Source organism: Nothobranchius furzeri, chromosome 12 (assembly GCF_043380555.1).
Source record: "Nothobranchius furzeri strain GRZ-AD chromosome 12, NfurGRZ-RIMD1, whole genome shotgun sequence".
Classification (NCBI taxonomy): Eukaryota; Metazoa; Chordata; class Actinopteri; order Cyprinodontiformes; family Nothobranchiidae; genus Nothobranchius; species Nothobranchius furzeri.
In genome coordinates this window covers 57735086-57760252 of record NC_091752.1, presented here as the reverse complement: position 1 = coordinate 57760252, position 25167 = coordinate 57735086, and the positions used below count along the sequence as shown (strand labels likewise).

Genomic DNA, 25167 nt, shown 5'->3' with positions numbered 1-25167 from the left:
GACCACCTGTGTCTGGTTTTGGGGTCATTTCAGTCGTGAAACCACTAAAGGCAGTGGTGCTTCTCACCACCTGGGTTTTACGTCTAAACTGGTTGACCGTACAGGATGTTGTTGATCACGTCCGGCCAGAGGGGGGAGTCAAACGCACCAGTGCTTTACATTTCACTTGTGTAAAAAAAGGAGAAGCAATAATTGGTCACTGTCAGGTGGTGGAACACCGTCTGTCTGTTAGTTAGGTCTAAACCCTAAAAGCCCCTAGTCTGCACACACCTGTGGACTAGTCTGGTCTGTGTCGGTCACCCTCCCCAAACCGGGGACAGATTGTCGAAAGAAAAGTGCTCGTTCCCAGTTTGTGTTGCACTGGGGGAGCAGAGAGGTTAGCAGCAGTTTTGAGGTTTCAATACTTTAACCAGCTGACACCATTAAGTGCTCTTGTTAACGCTGAGCTGCCTTCCGAACAGATAGGACAGCCTGAGTTCACTTGCTTTGGTTCGGCAAGCTTGTCTGAATTATATCGCACAGAAACCTGTGAAAAATAACTTTAAAGATGAAAAACCTTCCTATGAGTGCTTCAGTCGTGGTGTTTGTGTCTCACTGCTGAGCTGGAGGCACCTTGTCAAAGTACAGTCACATAAATATGTAAGATTAGGAACACAGAGCACTGAGACGGCCGCGTTTGCGGTCCTCGTCCACAGAACCACCAGGAATGGATGAAGTATCAGACAAGAGGAGCCTGTTCCTAAGGCCTTGTGATGATTACAGGGCCCTACGTGTTCCTGGATTCACTTCCTGGGTCCCAAGTTTAGTTCTCCAACAGTCCGAGGGGAGTGTGTTGGATAGGTTAGGGTGTGAGGTTCGGAGTTATCTTCTTGATGCACGGCCACAAGTCGATTGTTCCACCCGACCTCCTGCTGTCCCACGATGGCATGGACCCTCCCCTCCAACCCCCTGAGCTCTTCTGGAATGTGTGTGTGTGCGTGCATCTATGCATGTGTGTGTGTGTGTGCGTGCATCTGTGCATATGTGTGTGTGTGTGTGTGTGTGTGTGTGTGTGTGTGTGTCAGTTAACCACAGCTGGCTTGAGCACCACAGCGCCTGGAGGGATGACCACCCAGGACAGGGGATCATGAGACCCCCCTGTGGAGAGGTTTAGGACCCCCCCACTTAGCTCGTCCTCTCCTTCCTCTCCTCCGCCTCTCTTCAGCTGGTGGCTCTGTGCCCGGCGCTCGGATGTGGGCCCCATCATCGGAACCATGGGCAGGCTGAGGGGAGATGGGAATGCATGGGACAGCAAAGGAGCCTTGGCCAGACCCAGAGGGGAGCCGCTGAAGGACAGGATGGGTGGAGGGGAGTTGGGGCTACCCAGAGTGCTGAGGTCCAGGGGCCTCGGGCTGAGGGGTGACAAGGGCAGAGCACCACCCAGGCCTTGCAGGGCGTGGCCTCCCAGGAGAGCAGCTGTTGCTCCAGGAATGATAATGTGGGCTCCGTTCATGTAGGACAACTCTGGATCTTTAGCACCACCGCTAGCTAGCCCCCCACTCTGACTCCCCTTCAGCATAGAGCCCACCCCACCTGGGGAGCCCTGCTCCTGTGCCACAAAGTGGCCGTGGGCTTTGATGTGCTTCCTCAGTGAGCTGGGATCCGTGTAGCGCTTCAGGCAGCCTACCATCTTGCAGTAGTAGGGCTTGTCTACGTAGTGTGTGCGCGTGTGTTTGAAGCGGTCGCTGGAATTGGAGTAGCGCTTGTTGCAGCCCTCATAAGGACAAATGTAGGGCTTCTCACCTGCAGTGACGACACATTTACCACATCAAACCCTTACACGTGCAACAAGGTCTTCTCTGGGCTGAGCTCTGACCTGTGTGTGAGCGGTTGTGTATCTTGAGGTTCTCCAGGCGCGAGAAGCTCTTGTTGCAGGTGGGACAGCGGTGAGGCTTCTCGTTGGTGTGGGTGCGAATGTGAATGAGCATTTTGTACCTTCAGACACAAGCACACACACACAAAAGACTACTTTATCACGTTTTTTATTCGTCACACAAATCCAGATGAAAGATGTTCTCACCGAGCGTTGAACCCCCTCCCTCTGCGAGCGCAGCCCTCCCAGTGACAGCAGTACCCAGAATCCTTCTCCGGTTTGACGTGAAAGTCATTGACGTGGTCCACGAGGTCTTGCAGGGAGTCAAATAGCAAATGGCACTGAAGGAGGGAAACAGTTTCAAACGAACAATTTGATCCTTAGCTGCTCTAATGTCATGGTTTAGTTCCTGAGTCGAACCTTCTTCCAGCGGCAGGCGAGTTGTTCGTCTGCAGAAAGGTCAGGAGAGGCTCTCTTATCGCTTGTTTGGCCTATGAACATGGAGGATGGCAGGTGAAGTCCTGCTCCAGGTCCGATTGGCACAAAGAACTGAAACGCCTGTGAGAGGTGAGGATTCTTAAAGGAGCAAGACACAAAAAGAGCACAGAGAGTTAATCAGACCTTAAAATTCTGAGATGAAGAAGAAAGTGAACGCTCAAGTGTGTCTGGCTTTGGAAAACAATAAAAACCTCCTCAAACGAAGCTGCTCACTCCTCAAAACAGACCATCAGCTCAATAACAGGTAACGATTAACCGAATGAGACACAAACAAAAGAGGAGCTTCTTCCTGCTAAAGTGTAGATTTTCATCTCGCTCTTCAAAAATCCTCTCCATTTTCCTTCGAGTAGGTTCCCGCTGTGCGCTACAAAACCTCACTACGTCCCTCAGCTCGGCTGTAAGGTTCAAAGAACCTCCGCGGGGCTCAGAGAGCTGAAGCACACACACACACACACACACACACACACACACACACAATGAAACATAAAACTCGAGTTCAAGACATAAAGTGGGGAGCACAAAAGGAGAGAGACAAAGAGAGCAAATTTCATGAAACGAGACCGATCCCCTCCACTGAGGGAATCGTGTAGCCTATTTCTACGCATAAATTCTGCTGTGTAAGACGTTTGGAGGGATAAAGGAGGAGTATTGTGATATTGTGTCCAGTCAGTGTCAATATAGGGTATGAGTGTGCAGCTGAGGGGCCGGGGGAGGGAGGGAGGCTGAATAGCCTTAGCAAGCATGTCTCAATTCAATTGCATGGGAATTGAATTAGGCAACATGAGGTCTGCATGGCCGTAGTGGGTCCTAAATCTGATTAGACACACACACACACCATGCCAGCAGGGCCGCTGAGTGCAATCTGCACAGACAAAGGCATTTGTTGGGGAGACAAGACGTGTTTGATAAGAGGCCTCCCCTCTCTTGCTCAACCACTCCCTCATGTCCGTGTGACACAGCGCGATGTTGCTCCTGTCATCGTGACCCCGGTAATGCTAGACATTTACAGTAGCTTAAACATGAGTGGACGTTAGGTTTCGTTTCAGCTAAACTAGGTTGAAGCTTTTGGGGGAGTTCTGCAGGAGTCTGTGTGCCATACTCACCCCCGAGGGGATGCAGTTGCCGTTACTTGTTTCTGGAGAACTGGGAGTGTGTCGGGAGGAGGGAGACATGCTCAGGTCCACCGCAGGGGGGGTTGGGGTGTCTGTTCGGTCATGAGGGACCACCTGCACACCTGAGAAAACACACATGAGCTGCAGTGACCTCTCCCCTGAGCCATCAGTCACCGGGACCCTTTCTCTAACATTAATGATCCATCTGATGTTTGATGAGATACGACCTGCTTTTGTTTTAGCTAAATTAGCTAAAGTCTTGCTGAGCAATCGAACTGAAACCTGAAGGGTTAAAATCAGACTTTAGAGGTGAATGTAGAACACAATCAGCATTGGTAAAAGTCTTTAAGCTTGTTATTGTGAGTAGGATGATTAGTATCATATCTGATGGTTTCAAGATTGTTTAGTTTCAAGCATCTTTTTAAGCTAGAAACGTCTGATTCTAGTTTTAGCTTCACTGTTGACCTCGTCTTGACACCTACCTGAGTGTGGAGATGCTGGTGAGGCGGGCTCTATAACTGCTGTCCCGTCATCCGTCATATGGAGTTGGCGAATGCGTTTGGGGTGTAGTGGAGAGAGGGGAGGAGAGCGTGCACCTCTGTCCTTCCCATTTAACCGCCGAGGGAGTTTCAGGTCCAGGGGTTCGTCCAGGGACAACATGGCTACGATTCGCTGACCTCCAAACTGCAAAAACAGCCACAGAGATGAGAGTTGAGTCAGCGTGGAGCCGCTAAAGCCGCTGCCAGCTCAGTGGAAAGATGCTCCAAAGATGCTAAAGCAGTCGGATGTGACGGAAGGTCTGAGAAGTCAGAACACGATGGAAGCTTTTACGGAGGATTAACGAGCGCCATGGACGTAATTTTCACTTTAGAAGTGGGGGGGGTATCTTTACAGTATGTTCTAATGGGAAACAGGCTTCAACACAGACGGTTGTTTTCTGCTTGGTCCTAGAGCTCAACCAGTGTCAATTTAATATAGCGTACCAGTAATATTGTTTTTGAATGGTAAAAAAGTGCAGGGGTCAAAACTTGACTTTGGAAAAAGTGGGGGGGACATGTCCCCCCTGTCTCCCCCCAAAATTACGTCCAAGACGAGCGCTGCATTTCACTGGTTCTTCTGTTGAGTCCACATGTCCTGTAAATGGCCGGCAGCCCTCATCAATACGCCTGTTCAAGTCAAAACTGTTAGTCATGAATTCGACCTGCTTGGATCAGAGAAGAACTTTAGGATCAAAAAAGTTTGAACCATATAAATAATGAATTTTACAAAAACCAAATAAAAATATATCAATTAAAATCCTGAAGGCATCCAGCCGTCATCTGCTGTTGACAATAACAGAGAAACTGGGCCGCGTGAGCAGCGACCCACAGATGACGGCAGGTTCTCACACCTGCAGCCTGAGTGTTGCTGAGAGGACCCGACATTCCACATCCCCGTCGGGTGAGAAACGTTTTACGACAGTGGTGGATCGATCACAATAGGCTGAAACACGGAGTAAGGCAAAGAATAATAAACACACACACACACACACACACGCGGAGTGAGAGCTCAGTGACCCTCGTCTCCTTTTCCCATCCTGACCTTTACTCACACTCTTCCTGAGGAATTTCTACAATCCGATCCAGATGGTCGCCTCCACCGCCGGCCCTTTTTCACCTCAGTCCTTGGCCCGTCGCCGGCCTTTGCACCCTGTTGCATCAACCCCACCACCACCACCACCGAAACACATCCACAACCCCCACAGTGTGCACCATCAGACTCTCTGGACCTTTAAGACCCTCCAGCAACGCCGCAGGCCTCTAACTCCAGCTGTACCCATCCACCCACCCCATCTAAGCACACCGACCTCTGGACCCAGCCTGCGGGCAGAAGGCTTCGTCTAGCTGTCATCTCTAACTCCAGTTGTCATCCTTCTCATCCACTGGGCATTTGGACGAAGCCAAGGGACATGCAGCTTCACAAACACAAATCCAGATCATTTTTCTTCTAAAGGAAAAAACAGGACTTGGACTTAAATCTTTCAGCTCAAACGTGAATAAATGTTGTTTTATTTCCTGCGCCCAAACGCTGCTGGTGAGGCGTCGCTGAATTCCAGCCAAGCCTCCATTGAGCACGGTGCTTCAGGGTTCACTGCTCCTTCCCACCACGCACACATGAACACATCCCCTCACACATCTTCACACACATTTAATGTCCTATATTCCGAGCGTGTGTATCTTAACACGGGGATTTGCACGCAGAAAAAAACATCGCTGCGGTTGCTGCACAAAGGAAAGTCAGAGTAATTTCACTATTTCGTCTGTTCTGTACTTTCTTCACACAAACGCTGACACGCACTCCTCGGTTATCAGTGAATGGGGGGCTTTGAGAGCGACTGGCCAGCAGCCACAGGAAAAGACCTCGTCTCTCTGGGAGGCATTAAGCAGGGAGATCAGCAGGTTCATCATCATCATCCCAACATGCTACCAGCTCACACATGCATGCACATGGCGAGGTGCATGCGTGTGTGTGTAGAGACTCGATCAGCCAAAGATGAGAGGACGATAATGCACACGCGTACTTCTGCTAACAGAGGATCCCACTGTAAATGCACACAGAGCAGCATTATGCTGTTATCAGTCTACCTTTGCCCTGACGTAGCTACTGACACTCATGTTCTTCACACGCATCAGGATGCATGACCAACACGTTGATGACTTCACATCCAAGTCAATCAAGTAAACCAGCGATATATTTAATCACTAAAAAGCTCTGATCAGTGAAAAGACTTAAACTTCAGGTTCTCTTTTGATGCCAGAGAATAAAACACTCGTGTTTGTTGTGGTGTAACGTCGGGCAGGAACAGCAGGGCTCAGGCAGACAGACAGGTTCTCTACTGTCTGAGTCTCTGCAGTAGGTCTCCAGTTTCACCTGCACACACTGTGCAGAGATTCCCTTCTGTGTGGTGTCAACCACACACCTTCTGTAAGTATGAATGGAGCAACGTCCCTGATGAAGCATGGCTTCAATGGGGCTGATTAGTGGCATTTGTTATGAGGTCAACATCAAGGGTAAAAAAAAAAACTTCACTGGTATCAGACCCTGTCCTACCACACAGGCAGCAACCTAATCTGGATTAACTGTTTGGTCAAAGCAGCAGAAATCAGCTGTCCTCCACTTTAAAAGAGTAACAGCCTTCACCCTGAGGCGAGGACCAGGACCCAGTTTAACATCTGCTCTAATCCAGCTCTAATCCCACAGAGACAAACGGCAAACTCCCTACAAGCCATAAAAGCCACGCCGAAGCCACGAAGAGCATACGATTGTTTGTCTTCTAGTTTAAGGAAATGTAGAGTTCAGATTACATCATGTTGTGATGAGTTAGCAACACACAGCCTCTATGTTACAGTGGTGCTGACCAGAAAACCTCCAGGTGAATCAGTCCCCCACTGTCATATTTCACCTCCGCCCGCCCACTCAGTAGAGGAAAGGCAGAGACCGGCTGGGAAGTGACTCACTGTGTGTGGATCTTGGGCTGCGTTTATGGGATCTCATCTACATCTTCCAAAACGGCCACATTCACTGAGAAGGGGCTTGTGGGAAATGTGAGGCAGAAAGAACAAGGCAGGAATGGGAGGATGGAGGTGATGGACCGAGAGCGCTCACGTGTGTGTGTGTGTGTGTGTGTGTGTGTGTGTGTGTGTGTGTGTGTGTGTGTGTGTGTGTGTGAAGCATTGTGGCGGGCGGCTGTGAAGTTTGAGGAAGGGGTGTTGGCTGGGCCCCCATGCAGACTTCCTTGCTCGGCCGTGGGGTCGACAGCATCTCTGAAAGGCAGCATTGTCCCTCTCTGGGCCCTCTCTTCAATCTCTACCAGAGTAAACACTGACTGCAGCAGCTGAACGGGTGGGAGGGAGATCGCAGGGGCCACTGCGAGGATATATGAGGGTGAGGAGGAAGTGGAGGAGGAAGATTCATCAAAGAGAGGTTTGTGTGTGTCCTCTTTGGCTACCTTAATCACCTATTGCCCTGCAACAACTCTTCCCACCTGAGTCAATCGGACTTTCTGTGATGAGGTTACATGATGAGGGTGTGTTTGGGTCAAAAACAGGGTGTGCAAAAGCTAAGACGATGAAAAATGTAGGTTATGCTGTGTGTTTCACCACGCATGGATCAGTGTTGACCCTGATCTGACCTTTGGAGATACCTGGAGGACTGGGTTTCAGGTCCGGCTGCCTCACCTGTTGGTGCTGAAATACACAGCATCAAAAACATGAGCATGAGGTGATTATGTTTCTGGGTTTAAAAATCACATTGTGTAATATTTTGTTTTCTGCATGTGTGAAAGAATGCGTATCCCCCCCCCCCCCCCCCCCCCCTTCCCGAATTTGGCTGTAACCTAATCTCCCTCCTGCTGTGACCCTGGGAGGTGGTCTGTAGGAGGTGAACCAGCTCTCCCCGGGGCTCTTTGCTGCTGTTTTTCTTTTATTTTCACACACATTCACCAAAACCAACAGCTGAGATAATGCCACCGTGAAAACAACCACAACAGGATCGCACTTTAAACAAGCTGGAGCTGTGATAAGACGTGCGTTGCCTGATTGCGCGCCGTACGATTCTTCACAATAAATCTGCAAGAATATTTTTCAAAAAAGCAAAATAAAGAAAAATCTGTGATGAAGTTTGGAATTTTCTCAATAACCTTAAAATAAAATCACTTAAAATGTCTTAATCTGGTTTATAATTTTATTTATGGGCTGAAATCTAAACATGTCAATACATTTTACTTTGTATCATGGTACACACACGGTAATCGTCATCATTTTATTCATGAATGAAAGTTTTAAACATAACATTATGTTCAGTTTGTCTCCATGTTTCTGTTTAATTTGCAGCCCTTCAGTTGCTTTACCGGAGTCAAAAATGCAATTGTTAGAAAAAGTAAACAATTTAAAATCCATTAAACAAATTTACATGATGTCTTTGATTTAGATGTGAGGGTCACCGAAAAGTCACATTGAATCATTTTATCTTCTACCATCACGCCGCCTGTTTGGAGATGAGTTTGATGAATTTCATGCAGAGAGAATCTTGAAATAAACACGTTCATCTCAAAATGACACGAAGCCTTCAGCATGCCACTGAGGCTCTGGGCTTGATAGTGTGCGGACCTAAATAATAAAAACATCTCCTGAGTAACGTAAGCAGGCCCGTGCTAAAAACTGGATTTCTCCCATCAAAGTTTAGAATCTTTCAGTCTGAGTCCACCTCTGTGCTGATCGATATGACTCAGAGAATGACGCACCAGCCAACAAACAAGCGGTCAGAACAGAGGCGGGTCAGCAGCTCAACGTCTAACCATCGCTGAGACTCATATAGGCCATTCCCATCTGTACCGGGTCGGCCCGGGCCGGGTAGCATAGGTTGTTTACATATCTGGGTGGCCTGGTATTTTTCCGGGCCAACCAAGGCTCATTCTCAGCCCTCTTCTCGAGGGGGTCTGCTTCAGGCCGACCAGGGCTAACTCACCCACTGCTGACAGCAAATTCACACCTTCCATTAGAGCAAGCCTCTGATTGGTGGGTAGAATCAGCCCACATGGGCTTAAGTCAAGGATGTGTGGAATCAACCAGGCCAGGCTGGGGCCGACTGGGGCTACCCGGCCCGGGCCGACCCGGTACAGATGGGAATGGCCCAATAGTTACCTTCTCACTCCCGTGGTAGAGGTAACTGGTCCCCCCTCTGCTGGCTGAGACAACACACACACACACACTTTCTCTGGGCCTCTCATCCCCTTTTTTTCTATTTTTTGTTTGTTTTATCATCATTTATGTTTATTTTACATTTAAAACATTGTTTTCCCCTCAGATTTTCTTCTCAAGTGAACTCTGTTTAATTCCTCAGGATTATCTGTGTTATTTACAAACTGTATTATTAAACCAGACTGAGCAGCAAAGTCTCACAGAGCTTGTTGATGGTGTTTAAATCCAAACCCCTCCTTTTTGAACCCTGTGAATCTGAGACAGGGTTATGTAATGGCAGCTTGCATGGAGCCCTCCCCCTCGGGGGGTGGGCGGGGGGACAAACACAGAGCTAGAGTTATCATGACAGGAGTAGAGGGACAGGGACAATCTGTTTAAATAAGGGACATGACGGTAACTTACTGTATATGCTAAAAAAGAAAAAGACGTTATTGAAACTCAGGCCGGGGAGCAAAGGAAGGGACTTAACAAGAAACACGAGGATAGAACGGAGAGAAGAGGGATAGAGTTAGTAAAAAAGGACAGACTGAAACAGGAAGCCTCTCAGCGAGCTAACGAAGGCCTCCAGCCAGAGTTTTCAGACACGGAGGAATTCCAGGAGGGGGGGGGGGGGGGGAGGTGCCAGGAGGGAGGGAGGCGCAGAATGAGGAGGGTGGGTCGCTCTTGTGGTTTGTTGTCAAAAGAAGACTGAAGAGAAAAAAGCACCACATGCTCCAAGTGGGAACCCACTGGCTGAAAAATCGACCGTTTTGTTTTTTGGTGCAAAACTTTGAGACAAGCCGGATTTTACATGTGCTGATTATAGCTGCTGTTGATTCACAGCCACACTTTATTTATGATTCTAACTATCTCACACGCAGCAGCTTAACGGTTTGGAGCTCCGTAGGGAGAGGAGCTCGGACATTCGGGGGGACTCGGAGTAGAGCCGCTGCTCCTCTATATCGAGAGGAGTCAGTCGAGCTGGTTTGGGCATCTTGTTAGGATGCCTCCTGGACGCCTCCCCAGGGAGGTGTTTAAGGCATGTCCTGGTGGCAGGAGGGTCGACCCAGGGACACCTTGGGTTCCTGCTGGAGGAGAAGGCCGGGGAGAGGACGGTCTGGAACTCCCTAGTGGGATGCTGCTCCCGAGACCCGGACCCAGATAGGCGGAAGAAGGCAAGACGAGACAAGAGACAGCAGCTTAACCCTTTACAGGGCCAGCATCTATATTTAGACACTTCCCCTGGCATCATAAATGATGTCGGTGTGCCTTTTCACAGACTCAGAATTACGGGATTTCACCCAAACACTCATCAGAGATCAAGCTAGTCATGGTTCACACCATGGCACCATTCCACCAATCAGCACGGGGCTATGACGCGCCAAATGTTTATGGCGATGGACCAGAAAACTGCTCGGTCTCCTCTCGTGTTTACGGTCAGATCTCTAAAACTAACAATGCTAGGTTTTTGAAACGCTCACATCACCAGGTTGACTAGTTGTGCTAAATGTAATATATTCTACAGGAATCTGTTTTTTATAATTAAAAAAAACTATAATGTTTAAAAACTGTGAAATTTTCTGTGTAATTCTACAGTGATGTAATGTTCTAAAATTAGCTAGAATATTATAAAGTGTCCTATACTCATCTATATCATTCCAAAAAGAATAGGGCCAGCGTCCATCTTTAATCAGTTCGTTTTCACTGATTTTTTGCATGAAAAGAGCTCATTTTGAAACTTGTACCAACAGAAGACAACTAGTTATATACCACATTACCAGCCTGGGGTTGAAATGTTCAAATTTAAACTACTTCAGTGCGAGCCCTCTAAAGGGTTAAAAGAAAGAACTGGATGGAAAAATATTTTAATAGTGTTTAAAGCAGCCTTGTTATTTTTAAAGAAATACAAGTTTTAAATGGAATTGTTTGAATTCAATTCTATTAAATTCAATTCAAGTTTATTTATAAAGCGCCAAGTCACGACAAGAGCCGTCTGAAGGCACTTCACATAATAAACATTCCAACACAGGTCAGTTCATTAAGCCAATCAGTGAAAAGTTTCCTATATAAGGAACCCAGCAAATTGCATCAAGTCACTGACTAGTGTCAGAGTCTTTACAGCAATCCTCACACTAAGCAAGCATTTAGCGACAGTCGAGAGGAAAACTCCCTTTTAACAGGAAGAAACCTCCAGAGGGTCCTGGCTCAGTATAAGCAGCCATCCTCCACGACTCACTGGGGATCGAGAAGACAGAGCAGACACACACACACACACAACATATACAATGCCATCAGACTGAGATTTCACTTTGTGCCGGCCAGTTACGGCCTGCAGAACCAGAGATTATCTCATGACATTCTGACAGAACTCGACTCTTGGTGCATTAGGGACAGAAGAGCAGATAAAGGACAAAATCATGTTTTTCATCCTGTAGTTTATTAGAAAACAGAACATGTGTGCAATAGTTTATAATCTAAATCATCCATTGGTGGAACAAATGAATCAAACCACAGCTACATCTGGAGAACTTGGCCGGGTGAGGACTATGAATCCCCACCCACCCATCCAGTTTATTTATCAAAATCTAAACCAGTCATAGCTGCTATTTGTCCAACGTGTGCCACATGTAGCCACGGTCTGAATTAAAAATCAAGCTGGAAATCTCAAACATTGAGCAGCACCAGGGGCAATTCCCAGAGGGGGGTCCAACTTATTGAAAAGCTGTTGAATATAACGTACTGAATTGCTCATATTATATTGTTGTGATTACTTACAAAAACTTGAAATATGCCTATCACAGCTATGCTGATGACACCCAGATCTACCTAGCCTTATCACCTAGTGACTGTCGTCCACTGGACTCACTCTGTCAGTGCCTAGAGCAAGTAAACGACTGGATACAGTCAAACTTCCTTCAACTAAACAAAGACAAGACTGAAGTTATTGTCTTTGGCAACAAGAAGGATAGAATGGACGTTATTGCTCAGCTAGACTCCAGGGGAATAAAGACAAAGACCCAGATTAGAAATCTTGGAGTTATCATTGACTCCGACCTGAGCTTCTCTGGACATATTAAGGCTATAACCAAATCAGCGTTTCATCACCTTCATCAAATATCAAGAGTCAGAGGTCTCATGTCCAGATCAGACTTAGAGAAACTTTTTCACGCTTTTATTTCTAGTCGGCTGGACTACTGCAATTGTCTCCTAACTGGTCTTTCCAAAAAGGCTGTGAAGCAACTGCAGCTTGTTCAGAATGCTGCTGCTAGAGTCTTAACAAGAACTAAGAGAACGGAACACATCACTCCTGTTCTTAGATCCCTACACTGGTTACCAGTAAACTACAGGATCGTGCTCCTACCAGTTTATAAATCACTCAAAGGCATGGGACCAAAATACATGTCCGATCTCATTCCTGTATATACACCCAATACGGCTCTGAGATCCCTTGGAAACAATCAGCTGGGAGAACCTCGGGTCAGAACAAAACATGGTGTTGCTGCTCACGTATGGAATCAGCTTCCCCATGACCTCAGATCTGCCCCAACCTTAATGTACTCATCAGCCTTTATATGAAATGTTTCTTATCATACGTCGTCTCCACTGTAATCTGCTCTGTAACTTGGTCTTCTCCTTTAGCGCTAAACTGTAATTCCATTTGTGTTTAATTTGTGTTTTTATGTTGTTTTTCCTGATAATTGTAAAGCACATTGAATTGCCTCTGTGTTTGAAATGTGCTCTATGGGTGGAAGGCTGATTGTGTTGTAAAATGCCTTGGAGGGTTGTAGAACCCTAAGAAGGCATGACACAAATACAGGCTCCTCTAACTGAGCAGCTAGCCTCTCACAATGTCAGTCTAGGATCTCCCCTGACCTACTAGATGCTTGTAATGTTTCTTTTCCTTCCACGATCTGCTCTTTCTCAAAGCAAACACAACTGATTATAAGCGGGCACAAACACACTCATGAGATTCTGCAGGTTGGAGCAATTTGCAATTGTTAACGCCTGATCGCAATCAAATGCGCAGGAATGAAGTTCAGGATTATTTTTCTACATCAGAGAGATTTCCTAGACCTGCAGCTTCTTACGTGAGTTCTGGGGTCTTGATTATGACAGCAGCAGATCATTAAGGTTGTCTTTCTCATTTCTTTTCACAGAGGTTCAGATACACCTACTTTCCAGATTATGGTAAATATTTAATGCTAAATCACAAAAATCAGTATCAAAATACACTTTTTTCCCTTTATTGGCCCAGGTGATGAGCTAAATTCATTAAGTGTTGCAAATCGGGCTTTATTTAACCTAAATAGTCCAAACTCAGCCAAGCAGATGATGCTGAGAATCAAGTTTCTCTGCTTTATGTTCATGACATCTTTTCACCTTTCCATTTTCAAACAATGTACTATTTGGGACATATTATGCTAAGCTCATCTTCTGCATCCTTTTGTGGGTGCTACCATGTGAGTTCCTACTTCCTCTATCTTTCTGTATACCTGCATTTGTTTTTAGAAACTATGTGCCTAAACCAAGCTGTTTTAAAAAGTCCCCATTTGTGACATCACAAATAAGGAAAGCAGAATAGAAACACTTCTCTTGTGCAAGAGAGAGCTGCTGCTGAGGAGCAGCGGCTCTACTCTCAGCCCCTCTCAGATATTGGAGCTTCTCAGCTTATTGACCTTTTGCACCGATGTACATGTAAACAGTGAGCGAGACGATTACTAAACAAAGGCGAAAGTAGAGCCTGAAATTGTTTTTACGATCAAAACAAAAACAAAACTCCTCCAGCATTCCTTCCACTAGTTCATGCCCAGTTCAGTTATCAGAAGAAGTAGCGCATCTAGCGGGGGCTCGTAGAGAGCGGTATGTTAACTAGCTTACCAACGTTAGCTTACGTTCTCTCTGCAGCTGTTCACCGATGTAAACATGTTGCTGACTTTGCCTAAATTCACCCTCTGGATTTATAACTTTATGTTGTAGACAGCGTTTCACTTTACACCAAAGCTGATTTTTAAAAAGTCCGGATCCCTACCAGTGTTACCGGGTTCAGCTGCTGCTCTCACACCGGAATGAGAAGATCTCTGAACGCGGAGGCTCATATAAATAAATAATGCAATTTTAACACACGTAATCATACATCGGAGCTTTAATATTGTTAATAATTGTCTTGCGTTACACCACAGTGGAGGTCGCGCATCATCCGTGGTGAAATACCCATCCATCAGGATTATCAATAACTTGTATAAACACATCACATTAATCCCCGTCCCTGTCTTCCTCGTGAAATAAATGAACGTTAATCTTACCCGGTAAAAACATGTTCGCTGCAAATCTGAGGGCTGCTAGTCCGCTTGACAGTTCATCTACGTCCTCAGTCTTTATCAAAATTGTTAAAAAAACTAAACTAGTTGAGTTTACATCCTTGTCTGTTAGTGCAGCCAACCACGCAGCAAGCTAAAACCATTTTACTGTCAAATCAACTAAATTAAAGCGATAAAAGGCTACAAACTGGCTTGTTATGACTAGCTTCACTGGAGTTTCAACGGGTGTAAACGGTCTTTTTGCCGTCCATCATGGCGAAGGGGGCGGCCACATGAGTGGCGTGGCGTCACGTGCAAAGGGTCAATAGAGCCCCGGACCCCACGTGACTCTCAGTTAGTAGACGCCATTTTGGCATGCAAAAAAGGTAAACAAACACGGATGTAACCATGAACGTGAACGGGATCCGCTTGGATTTTACTTCGTCGGAGTTTACTTCACACTTTAAAACCGAAGAAATCGTTTTATATAGTCAGAAATTAAATAGACTAAACATCTCTGACCCTTACCGTGCCCCTGGGATACTTTTTAAAAACGCCAGAAGCTGTCGGAGCGGACTACACCGGACCTGGCCGGGGAACCCCTTGGGATTTACCCAGAGGAGCTGGCTCCGGCGGCTGGGGAGAGGGAAGTCTGGGCCTCTCGACGCTACTGCCCCCGCAACCCGACTCCGGATAAGCGGATGAAAATGGATGGATGGACAAATAACAGATTTACACGTAAGTAGTTTAAATAGAGTGATGTGCTGTTTGAATGTATAAACTGAACGCCAAGAGAAATCACTAGTTTGATTTTTTTTTTCGTGAATAAAATAAATATGTCAGGCAGGAGCGTCTCAGGATCTGTCTGAGAGCTGTCTCGGTGAGACAGATAATAGCAATCCAAAGTGCTTTTTATGTGTGATCTGACAATTGATCAACCATTGCTTAAAAATGAAATACAGCTTAGCCGGTTAATTGCTGTGATCATAAAACACGTAAACGGCAGCACGCAGAACTCACGAGGCAACGTTTTACGTGATGTTTACTTGTTGCTGTGAGTAATAAGACAGACACGCCAAAATAAGTTTAGGAAGCCCACTAAGAATCGTAATAAAAGCATTTAAAATAAACACCATACACAGTTGAGGAAACGTTGGTTTAAGTACCTGATATGAAGCGGTCGCTGCATAAGTGAAAACCTTTACTCTCGGGATCCCAGAGCTTCATTTTAGCTCGGTCACTAGCGAGTTTTATTACAATGATCCAACGTTTGCGGCGCTCCGGATCTTGGGGAATCCTGTAGATGGCTCATTCCTTATGTCGTCCGCGTCTGTTCTGCATCCTGGGGCACAACAGGAATCTACCATATTTCCCGTTTGATTGAGTTTTCTGACAATAACAAATAGTCCAGCTGCCGACTTCTGCATGCCAATATGGCGCCGTTTCGATTTGAACTGTTGCATGCCGGGAGAAGTTACGTCCACTTCCGGAGCTCTATAGCAGCCTGGGCGGGGGATGTGTGGGTGTGGCCAGCAACGGCTTGTTTTCTTAAAGTGACAGCGCGCTGAAACGACTGGTTCTAGAAGGTGCTGAAACTGTCAAGAATAAAACTGCTGAAATCACTTTGGGATTTTGCTTTGACCTTCGGTTTCAACCACAAAAATATTTAAACTTCTAGTAGCAGGCACGGAGCAGGCTGAAGAATGTCACGCAGGAGAACGTTAACACAGCCGCGACTGAAGTACAAAGATACGCAGCAAACGTTCTATTTGTGTCAGGAAATCATGGGAAATGTGAGTTTAGAAGAGGTGATTGCATGGAGAGGTGGAGGACACATTTGCCTGTATTAAAATGTCTCTGAAATACACAAACACAATGACACTAGAGACGTGACTGAATAAGATGGCAGGGTGTCCCAGAAAAGTTCTGCGCCCTCTGCTGTCCTGGTGGAGAGTTGCTTCACAACTCGAACACACCAATGGAGAAGGAAAATGTCTCCATCAGTACGTGTGTGTGTTTGAAATCGGCTCTGCCGACGACCCGGTCCAGAAATGAGTGCTATGGCCACTTCATACAATGATATCGAAGGTTCTGATGAGAACTGAGCAGTGTTGTGGGGCACTTCTCAAGCTCTCAGTTCTGTAGTGTAGATAACAGAGGCAGTAACCAATGAGCGCAGCATCAGGCCCATGAAGGGAGTGACAGAAGAAAAAGAAAAGAGCCAGTGACTGACATCCCCACCATGGCTTATACTTTACCCTCCAATCATTCCACTGGGCCTCTCTACCTCCTACAGCGACCCCCCTCCCCATTTTCATCTCTGCTCTCCCAGACTTCAGTGTAGCTGCCTCGTCTCTTTTCCTGTTTGACTTCTTCCTCACTTTCTCTCTTTCCAAGTTTATCTCTGTGTCTTTTTCTACAAGCCCCCACCCCCCTGGCCTCTCGCCCCACAGGCAGTGATGCAATCCTCCAACTCCTGCCTGCAATCATGGGGTCTGGAGTTGGCTCATCAGCCAAGCAGGGGCGTAACCACACCATGCTCAACAGGAAAGCAACAGGAGACGAAAGAAAAGGAGGAGTGAAGCCAAGGAGAGAAGAAGGAAAACAGTCAGAGAATGTGTGAGCTAGGGGGTGTGAATAAAAAAAGCCCCACAATGAAAGTTTATTTGCTATGAAACTTTAAGTAGGAGATGTTGTTTGGTGATCTTATGGGGGCTGATGTAAACCTTTAGAGTTAAAACTTTTCAAATAATTAGATTGTGGATGATCAAACAGCACGAAATCTCAGTTTTTCACCCTCTCATCAGCCCACCAGCCAGCTGTGTGTTTTGCTGGGATTGCTGGATGTGTGTTTCGGATGTGACGGCTCTTTGCGACTCCCACACACAACACTGTCGTTCCAGCTGACTCGCACCAACGTTAACAGTACCGCAGGACCAGATTCATGTCATATTTGTGGAGGTGGCGTGTTTCTTAGATTTGCGCTGGAGGTCTGTTCCTCTTCAAACACAAACTTCCTTCTCTCCACATTACATTGGTGGGGCAGAGCAGGTAGCACTTAGCACAGTGTGTGTGTGTGTACCTTGTATTTTAACCCTCCCACTGTCTTTATGGGTGACCCCGTGAGGAAAGTTGACCATTGAGCAGGGTTGATGGTTTATCCCTTGGGTCCAAGTGGCAGGGGTGAGGAGTGAGCACCCCCTCACCCCTGCCACGTGGACCTCAAAGGATAAACCATCAACCCTGCTCAATGGTCAACTTTCCTCACGGGGTCACCCATAAAGACAGTGGGAGGGATAAAGGTTTAGGCAGGTGCCTGTTCTATGCATTCCTGACCCGACCCAGTGCTCTTTCTGCTGCCTGTAGGGGACGTCTGCTTTTGTAAATTTGGAAGAGCTTTAGTTAATGTGTTCAGCATTTGTCTGCCACGTGTTTGTGTGTAAACACACACATTGCACAAGTTTAATTTAAATAAACAACTTACAAGCTATAATCTCATGTTGTTTAAGTGCATTTTCTCTGATAAGATTAACTATCTGCATGGACGCACCTCCACAGTAGAAGGGATGCACCATTGTGCGCACACACACACACACACACACACACACACACACACACACACACACACACACAAAGGGATTTGGTGGCCACTCCCTAAAATCCATGTTAGAATTTGAGCTTCAGGAAAAATGTCTTGGCTAAACAGAAGACAGGCGTGGACACACGGGCTGTAGAAGTTTAAAATGAGCAAACATTGTTTTAAATTATAATATGAAATGAACTGAAGTTGAATTCTGTGTTACATCCTGTCAATATTTCTTTATTATTGATTTGCTAGGAGACTGATTTTCTCCTTACCATCTGGAATGGTCTGGATCAAAGGTTGATCGCCTTTTCCCGTTCGGCTTCAGTCCGGTTCTTCTACACCTGGCCATGATGGTGTTTTGTGCGGTGTGTTTTTAGAAGGATGAAACCGGACAAGCAGAGGTGGAATAAAACAAAACCTACAGCAGAACTCTGTGTCTTTGGGAAAAATCCAGCAAGGACCCGAAACAACAACTGAGGTTCATCATCTATGTGCATTGTTGGTGTTAAATTACATTTTTATTTACTCAGTTTTTAACCCTTTCAGGCTCAAAATAAGTTTTGATAAAAGGACAAACAACAAAGTCCTTCAGGGGTACTTCTGAGTTAAAAAATACTCATGAAATACGCATGTGGAGTAACCAGGTAGGTGGGTTTTAACCCTGCTAATCCGCAACACCTGCCTCCAGAGGGTTAAAGGAGAACAAACGCTGTGGCAGGCTGTTTTGTTCATAACCTGTTTGTAACCAGGAAAGGCTGAGAATAAAAATCTTTAAAACCGCAGCACAAAGACAGACATACAAAAGGATATAAAATAACATTTTTAAAAATCACATTAAACGAGTTATTCCCTAAGCTGTCTGCTGTGTGTCAACACAGCATCAGCTCATCATTAAGATTCTCTGTATGGCTGAGGTTAAAGGTCAGATGACAACTACAGGAAAGGAAACAAGTAACAAAAAAAAAGTAGGAAAACTCCTAAAATGCCTTCAAAGGATGAAGAAATTTTGCTCGAGTTCACTCAAAATTACCACTATGTAGTCTAACAATGAGTACAAGACAGATGCGCTCACTGCAGCACAAAGACTCATCTAACTGAACTAGATCTGGACATTTAGGGACCAGAGAGTGTGCATGAGCACACTGACTGCATGGACCTTATAGCACACATGCAGCTTGCAGCCTGGGCTGCAGTAGAGTTCAGACCAGTTCAGAGCACTGTGGTACCGCTCCAGCTATGGGAGGGGTGAGTCTGTCTCACAGTCATTTCCTGGACAAGGATATTATGGCACCACACGCATGAGAAACAAACCCCTTTCACATTTACACACCCACCCAAGCCACTTTTATTCTATGTGCAACTCAATAAAGCGCGCATGTGAGATGGAATCTGTAAGAAATGGGTCTTCTTATAGCTGGGGGGGGTAGAAACATGAACCCAGCAACAGCTTTATGCAACGCGGCCTCCAGCAGGCTGGATATGAGGCCTGCCTCTGCCTCTCCACTGGGCTGTAGCTTTCCTGCTGTTTCAGCCTAGATACTGGAAAGACTGGGAGGCACCTGTTGACCAAGTGTGCAGAAAATAGAGCAAAGAAAGGTGTGTGTGTGGCTGACCTTGCATAAGCAGCCAACACTAACCAAAGCCTGTGAAAAAGAAAAGGGAGAAGCTCAGACAGACGAGAGCATCTAGTCGCTAGTGATATGGGGTCGCGCAGGATTCCTGCTGCTTTAAATCTGGATGCGCTCCCACACTGTCAACCCCACCTTCATGTTAGCCCCCCAGCTTCACACGGTGGTCACACACATGAACGCACAAAGCTTGTGTTGTCTTTTCCTCGTGAGTTTGTGCCAACTTAACGGCAGCCGTGCGTTCTCCTCTCACTACTCGCCTGTTTTCTCAGAGTAACCCTGAACGCGGCGACGCCTCCCACCACGGCTGGCAAAAGGACAAGGTCAACACGACAGTCCTTTCTCTTTGTTTCCCCTTTTCTCTGTGCTTCTGTGTTGTGGCTTCTCTAAGTGACTAGCTCCACCCTGCAGCTTTCATCTTTTGTAGCTTCATCCAAGAGTGAGGAACAGCAAAATAATAATAATAATAATAATAATAATAATAATAATAACTGTGCAGGGTGGCAGATGCAGAGGGACAGATGGAGGGCGGCTGAGATGCCGACAGACACAGTTCAAGCATAATGCTGTAAAATAGAAATCTTGATTTAAATTTGTCTGCATGCCCAGTTTGTGCAAGAAGTATCTGGAGCTAGATCTTTATTTGGATCTGTCAACCTTTGAGCAAGAGCTAATGGAGATGAACGCTAGCATGGAAGAAAATTAGGAGCCTGAGAGTTCATCCTGATGACGGTCAGAGCAAAGCTCTTTCATTCACACACTCCTCAGCCTTGAATCAATACTGACATCAGCATCAATCCAAAAACAGCCTGTAAGCATTAAAACTTCAGGACAACCAGCAGCAGGAGCCTTAAGATTAAATATTCAAGCTCATTTACTTTAGCAACCAAATACAAACAATGAGGCGACTTCTTGGAAGCATCTTGGATCAAAACATGTCTCAAAGTAAAACCTCAAACGAAAGCATTTCCAAATTACATAAGGCTGCTTTGCAAAGAGGAAGGGGAGGGGGGGGGGCTACACCAGTACATATGAATTAAATTAGGGCTGGCAACATCTCCAATCCACCACAGAGAAGGTAAGCACTCCCAGGCCAAAGCTCCCTCCTCTTTCTTTCACAGCACCAATAAGGAGAAGGACTTATATAATATACGTGCTGTTTGTGGAGGGAGAGGGAAGCTTATGGAACGATGGAAGTTCAAAGGAGATAAAAAAGGGGAAAGAGTAGGAAGAAATGAGTTTAAAGAGAGGAGATGACGTCCTAGAAAGTTGGGGATGAGAGGGGAAAAAGCAGAAGGAGGGGTGAAGCCTGACGAGACTGGATGTGCCCAGACAGAGAGCCGGGTCCAGGCCCAGACTTGAGAGTCAAATTTAAATCTCACAGATGCCTCACCCATCCCTCCCTCGTCCCCTTGTCTTCAAGAAATTCATCCATCCCACTCCCCTTCTCGGCCTTCCCAGTAAGTGATCCATCTGTTCTTACAGACCAAGCCAATCCTATCCAACTCCTCCCTTTCTGTACTCCTCAAACAAGCAATCATATAAACACACACACACACACACACACACACACACACACACACACACACACACACACACACACACACACACACACACACGCCATGCTGCTGCTCTCAGAGTGTCTGACACAAACCAGCTGAGTTCCCACCTAAAAAGCGATTCTTTGATATCTCACTTAGTTAAACTGCAAAATATAGAAATAGAGAACTGGACTAGACTTCAGCTGTTAAATATTAAATATGGTGGCAGAAACTATTGGAAAACTCCCTTTAGCAAAGCTTCACACCGCATTACGTTTTAGCTTTTCTCCTTTGTTTTTGTTTAAACACTTCTGGCCACAGACGTGGTCTGCATATTGTCTGAGGAAATTTGCAAGATGAAATTTTCTCATGTGAGAAACACGGAGCTGGGAGAATGAAAAGAGGCAGGGCGGGGTCGCTGAGTTGTCTGTGTTTATTTTGGAAATGTGAACCTACAGACTTCCAGCAGAGGAACTGACTCCTGAGGACCCCCCCTCCCTAAACTCATTTGGGATGTCACACACAGGTGGTTTGAAGAAAAAGGGGGTAAAATGTGCATTTCTGCGGGGGCCGTTTGGACCCACCATAGGGACCCAGGCATGGTCTGCTCCTACAGGAAACAGCGAGGCTGTGAGGTGATTAGTGGTTACAGTTTAACTGGAGAAAAATGCACAAAGGCTGAGCCACGCCAGCCAGGCAACAAAGGGGTTGACCTGGTGTCTTTCAGTTAGCATGAATCGAGCTGGCCATTTTTGACTTGGAGCACCAAAAATCTGACCATCGTCCAACAAGCACACCATTTAGCAGCGATGACTCTGTCTCTCTGTTAGCACACGGCAGCGGTTAGTGCTATGAACTGCTGGAGAAAAAGTAAGGAATGTAATGAGGTTATTTTCAGGTGTCGCCTGAATCAGCTTTTGATCTGAACTTAGTTGAGTCAGAAACACATTTTCAGCCTTCTGTGATTTCCACTCATTGCCAAAGCGGAAGCAATCGTGCCTTGATCTCCAAGACAACAGGTGACGTAGCTGCGAACACTGTGTTATTTTGTTAGAACTTCAACATCATGAAGACTGAGTGATGAATGCGTTCGTGCGGCCGTGACTCCTTTCTGGCTGAGCATCCTGCTGCTGAACCCTGATGGACTATCAACCTTCTTCCATTAAAGAACAGAGGGCATGACTTCTGCATATCTCAAACTTATGTTCCAGTTTGTTTCCCAACGCTTTCAATCTTAACAAAAACAACCGTTTTCAAGCGCTGCTGCAGGAAGTTTGGACCCACCGTGGGAATTTACCCCCTGTGAAGATTAATGCAACTGTGCAGCAGGTGCCCTGTTTTCACAGTGAGTCGCCTCAGTCACCGACCACTGTAATCCCCTCTCCCCTGCTGCTCAGTTGCCTTTTAGCTTGACCATAATCCTCAGCAGCTATGGCGCCCCACTGAGATATTAATTCAAACACTCAAACTGGCCCTACCGCCTTTACATTTCACTTAATGGGTGTGATTTCCACAGGCTTTGAGGGGTTAACATGTTTCTGTGGCCTCACTGTGTGTGTGTGTGTGTGTGTAGGGGTGGGGGGGGCCTTGTTACAATCAGTTTTATATCTGAACTGTGCAACACTCTTAAATATGTTGGTGTTGTATGCGGTACATTTTATGTTAGCCTGGCACACGTGCAGTGTGCTTTCTGTCTGCGGAACACCTCTTAGTGGGTCTCTGACGCAGGGGAATGCCGTGAGGGTCCACCTTTTACATAGAACAGCTGCTTTTATAACAGCTTTGGACCTCAGCTGAATGATGTCACACAGTTGAAGCGTGGGGCTCAATCTGGAGACACGCAGAAAGTTGAGGAGGGGGGCAACGACAACGCCCATGACTTGATTTCAGACTCGACATGCTGGAATCTTTTATTCACCACATTAAAGGCGTGCTTGCCTGAAACCCCATGAATGATTATTTCTGATAATAAATTAGTTTTTATGAAAATAGTCTCCTACACCTATCTCCTGCATTAGCTTCTGACAGAAAACAGGCGAAGAAACTCTAGGATTAGAAAAGCTTGACAGATCTGTTCATGGACTCACTCATCTTGACTCACGACAAGGAAGGCTGCTGTTGTTGTGGTGCTCAAGAAACAGCAGCGAATGTCTCGGCTAGCAGAAGCTAACTGTTAGCGTTAGTCACTTTCACCACACAGCAGAAGCTCCTCCAGGCTGGTGTTATTTCCAAATTGCAAGTTAGTTGTAGAGTCATGTTGCTGTGATCCAATCTGGGGTGAGATGTCCAAATATCAGGAAATAAAACCTGCCGTCCACCCCCACCCCAAGTACCTGGAGGTGCAACCGTCTCCCTACTGGGGCTTGACAGAATGGAAGCAAACACATGTAAATGCTGTATTACAATGAATATGGTTAAGTGCAATGAATGTACAGCTAAGTGATTCACTTCTGGAACATCTGGCTCATCGGTGGAGATGAGCGTTTCTCTGCAGTGACTAAAAACTCAGAGTTAGAGTTAGTGGAGTTGAGGAAAAGTCCACGGTCAGTGGTAATGGATGTCTTTTTATCCGACCCCAGACTTCCTCTCAGATGAAGGTTATGTCTAGCCTGCATCTGAACTGTGATTGTATCACCAATGCAGCGAGCAGCCAGAGGATGTGTGAAGCCCTCCTGGTCACCGTTCCAGAGAAGGTTTTAAGTCTGAAAGGAAATAAAAAGATTTCTGCTCTTCTTCTGGACATTTTCTGGAACACACCCTCACAGTCACACTGGAAATATGCAATCTTTGCTAGTCTGATCTCCAACATACAACAGCCAGGCCTTATTTCCCTCCATCACAGGGTCAGCCGTGGCAGGGCTTGGTTCTCTCTCCTGAAACAATGGGTGCATGGGAGGCAGCCAATGAGGAGAAGGTCTACTGCAAACCCAATCCCAGTGTGTGCACAATTAGGCACAGGGACAGCGGAATGGCTTAATTGGAGGAAAAAGGCCCTTTGTCCAGGCCTCTCTGGCCGTGCTCATCCTTGCCCCCTGTGCTGCACTCTCAGCCTCATCCAACTCAGAACTGGACTGAACAAAAATGATAAAGATGTCACTAAATAGTGCTGCAATAATCAGCACTTGTCATAAAAAACAAAGTGTGGATGTCAACTCTGACAAGTCCGGACATGCAAATGCAATAACAACGTACAGTATACCCTGTTCGTTGTTTTCCAGAACATCAGAGGTTTAATGTCCGTCTGCAACCTGCAGAAGCTGAACTCTGTCAGATGCAGTGACAAACATCTGCACGAGCCTGCATGTTGCACCACAGCTGCTGGGCTCTGATGAGCACCACGGACTCTATAGGACGGGGTTTGTTCCCCTGCTCTAAAAATGTCTCTTGGGCTTAGAGAGATTGATGCTGAGGAGAGGATGTGGCCATGTGGCTCGGCCCGTGTTGAAAAGAGACGTTTTATGCGTAAATGGCACAAACGGCTCAAGCCCAGGACGTGACAGCGCACCGCTGGAAAGCCTCTGAAAATAGGTCACTGCCCTGAACTCCTGCCGTTTCTCACATTGCAGGACGGACCAACCTGCTCCTAGCAGCGCGGACATGCAGACATGCACGTCAGAAAGCCCAGATTCTTACCTTACACCGTGGATTTGGTCGAACTGTCTCCGGTTCGGTCCACGTCTACTCCTGTGAAGAAACTTCTGGCGTATCCTCTCTGCACAAACAGCGTCGGTGTGAAGGGACCTCCTTGTCAGTTTGTTGTTTTTTATTCACTAAAATCTAAATAAAAGCCTCGCGCACCTCTTACAAATCACGGTCTGGCGGCGGTCTGTCCCTAGACCATTGTCGGTAAACGTTTAATTGCTAGAAACATCAAATACGCTGAAACCGGCGTGTGGCAGCCGCTAGTTTAAATAAAGATTATTCTTCAGAATGACA

General features: G+C 46.4%; 1 protein-coding gene across 1 annotated transcript; it reads right to left on the bottom strand.

The window, feature by feature from the left end:
- Positions 1 to 914: 914 nt before the first annotated feature.
- glis2b (GLIS family zinc finger 2b) lies at positions 915 to 25167 on the bottom strand. The gene is made up of 8 exons (XM_015945580.3): positions 25030 to 25167; positions 24865 to 24943; positions 3945 to 4146; positions 3454 to 3584; positions 2273 to 2428; positions 2060 to 2193; positions 1856 to 1974; positions 915 to 1782 (listed from the first exon to the last, which is right to left on the bottom strand). Exons 3-8 carry the CDS (start codon positions 4120 to 4122, stop codon positions 1061 to 1063), a joined length of 1440 nt encoding a protein of 479 aa, XP_015801066.1. The 5' UTR covers positions 4123 to 4146; positions 24865 to 24943; positions 25030 to 25167; the 3' UTR covers positions 915 to 1060.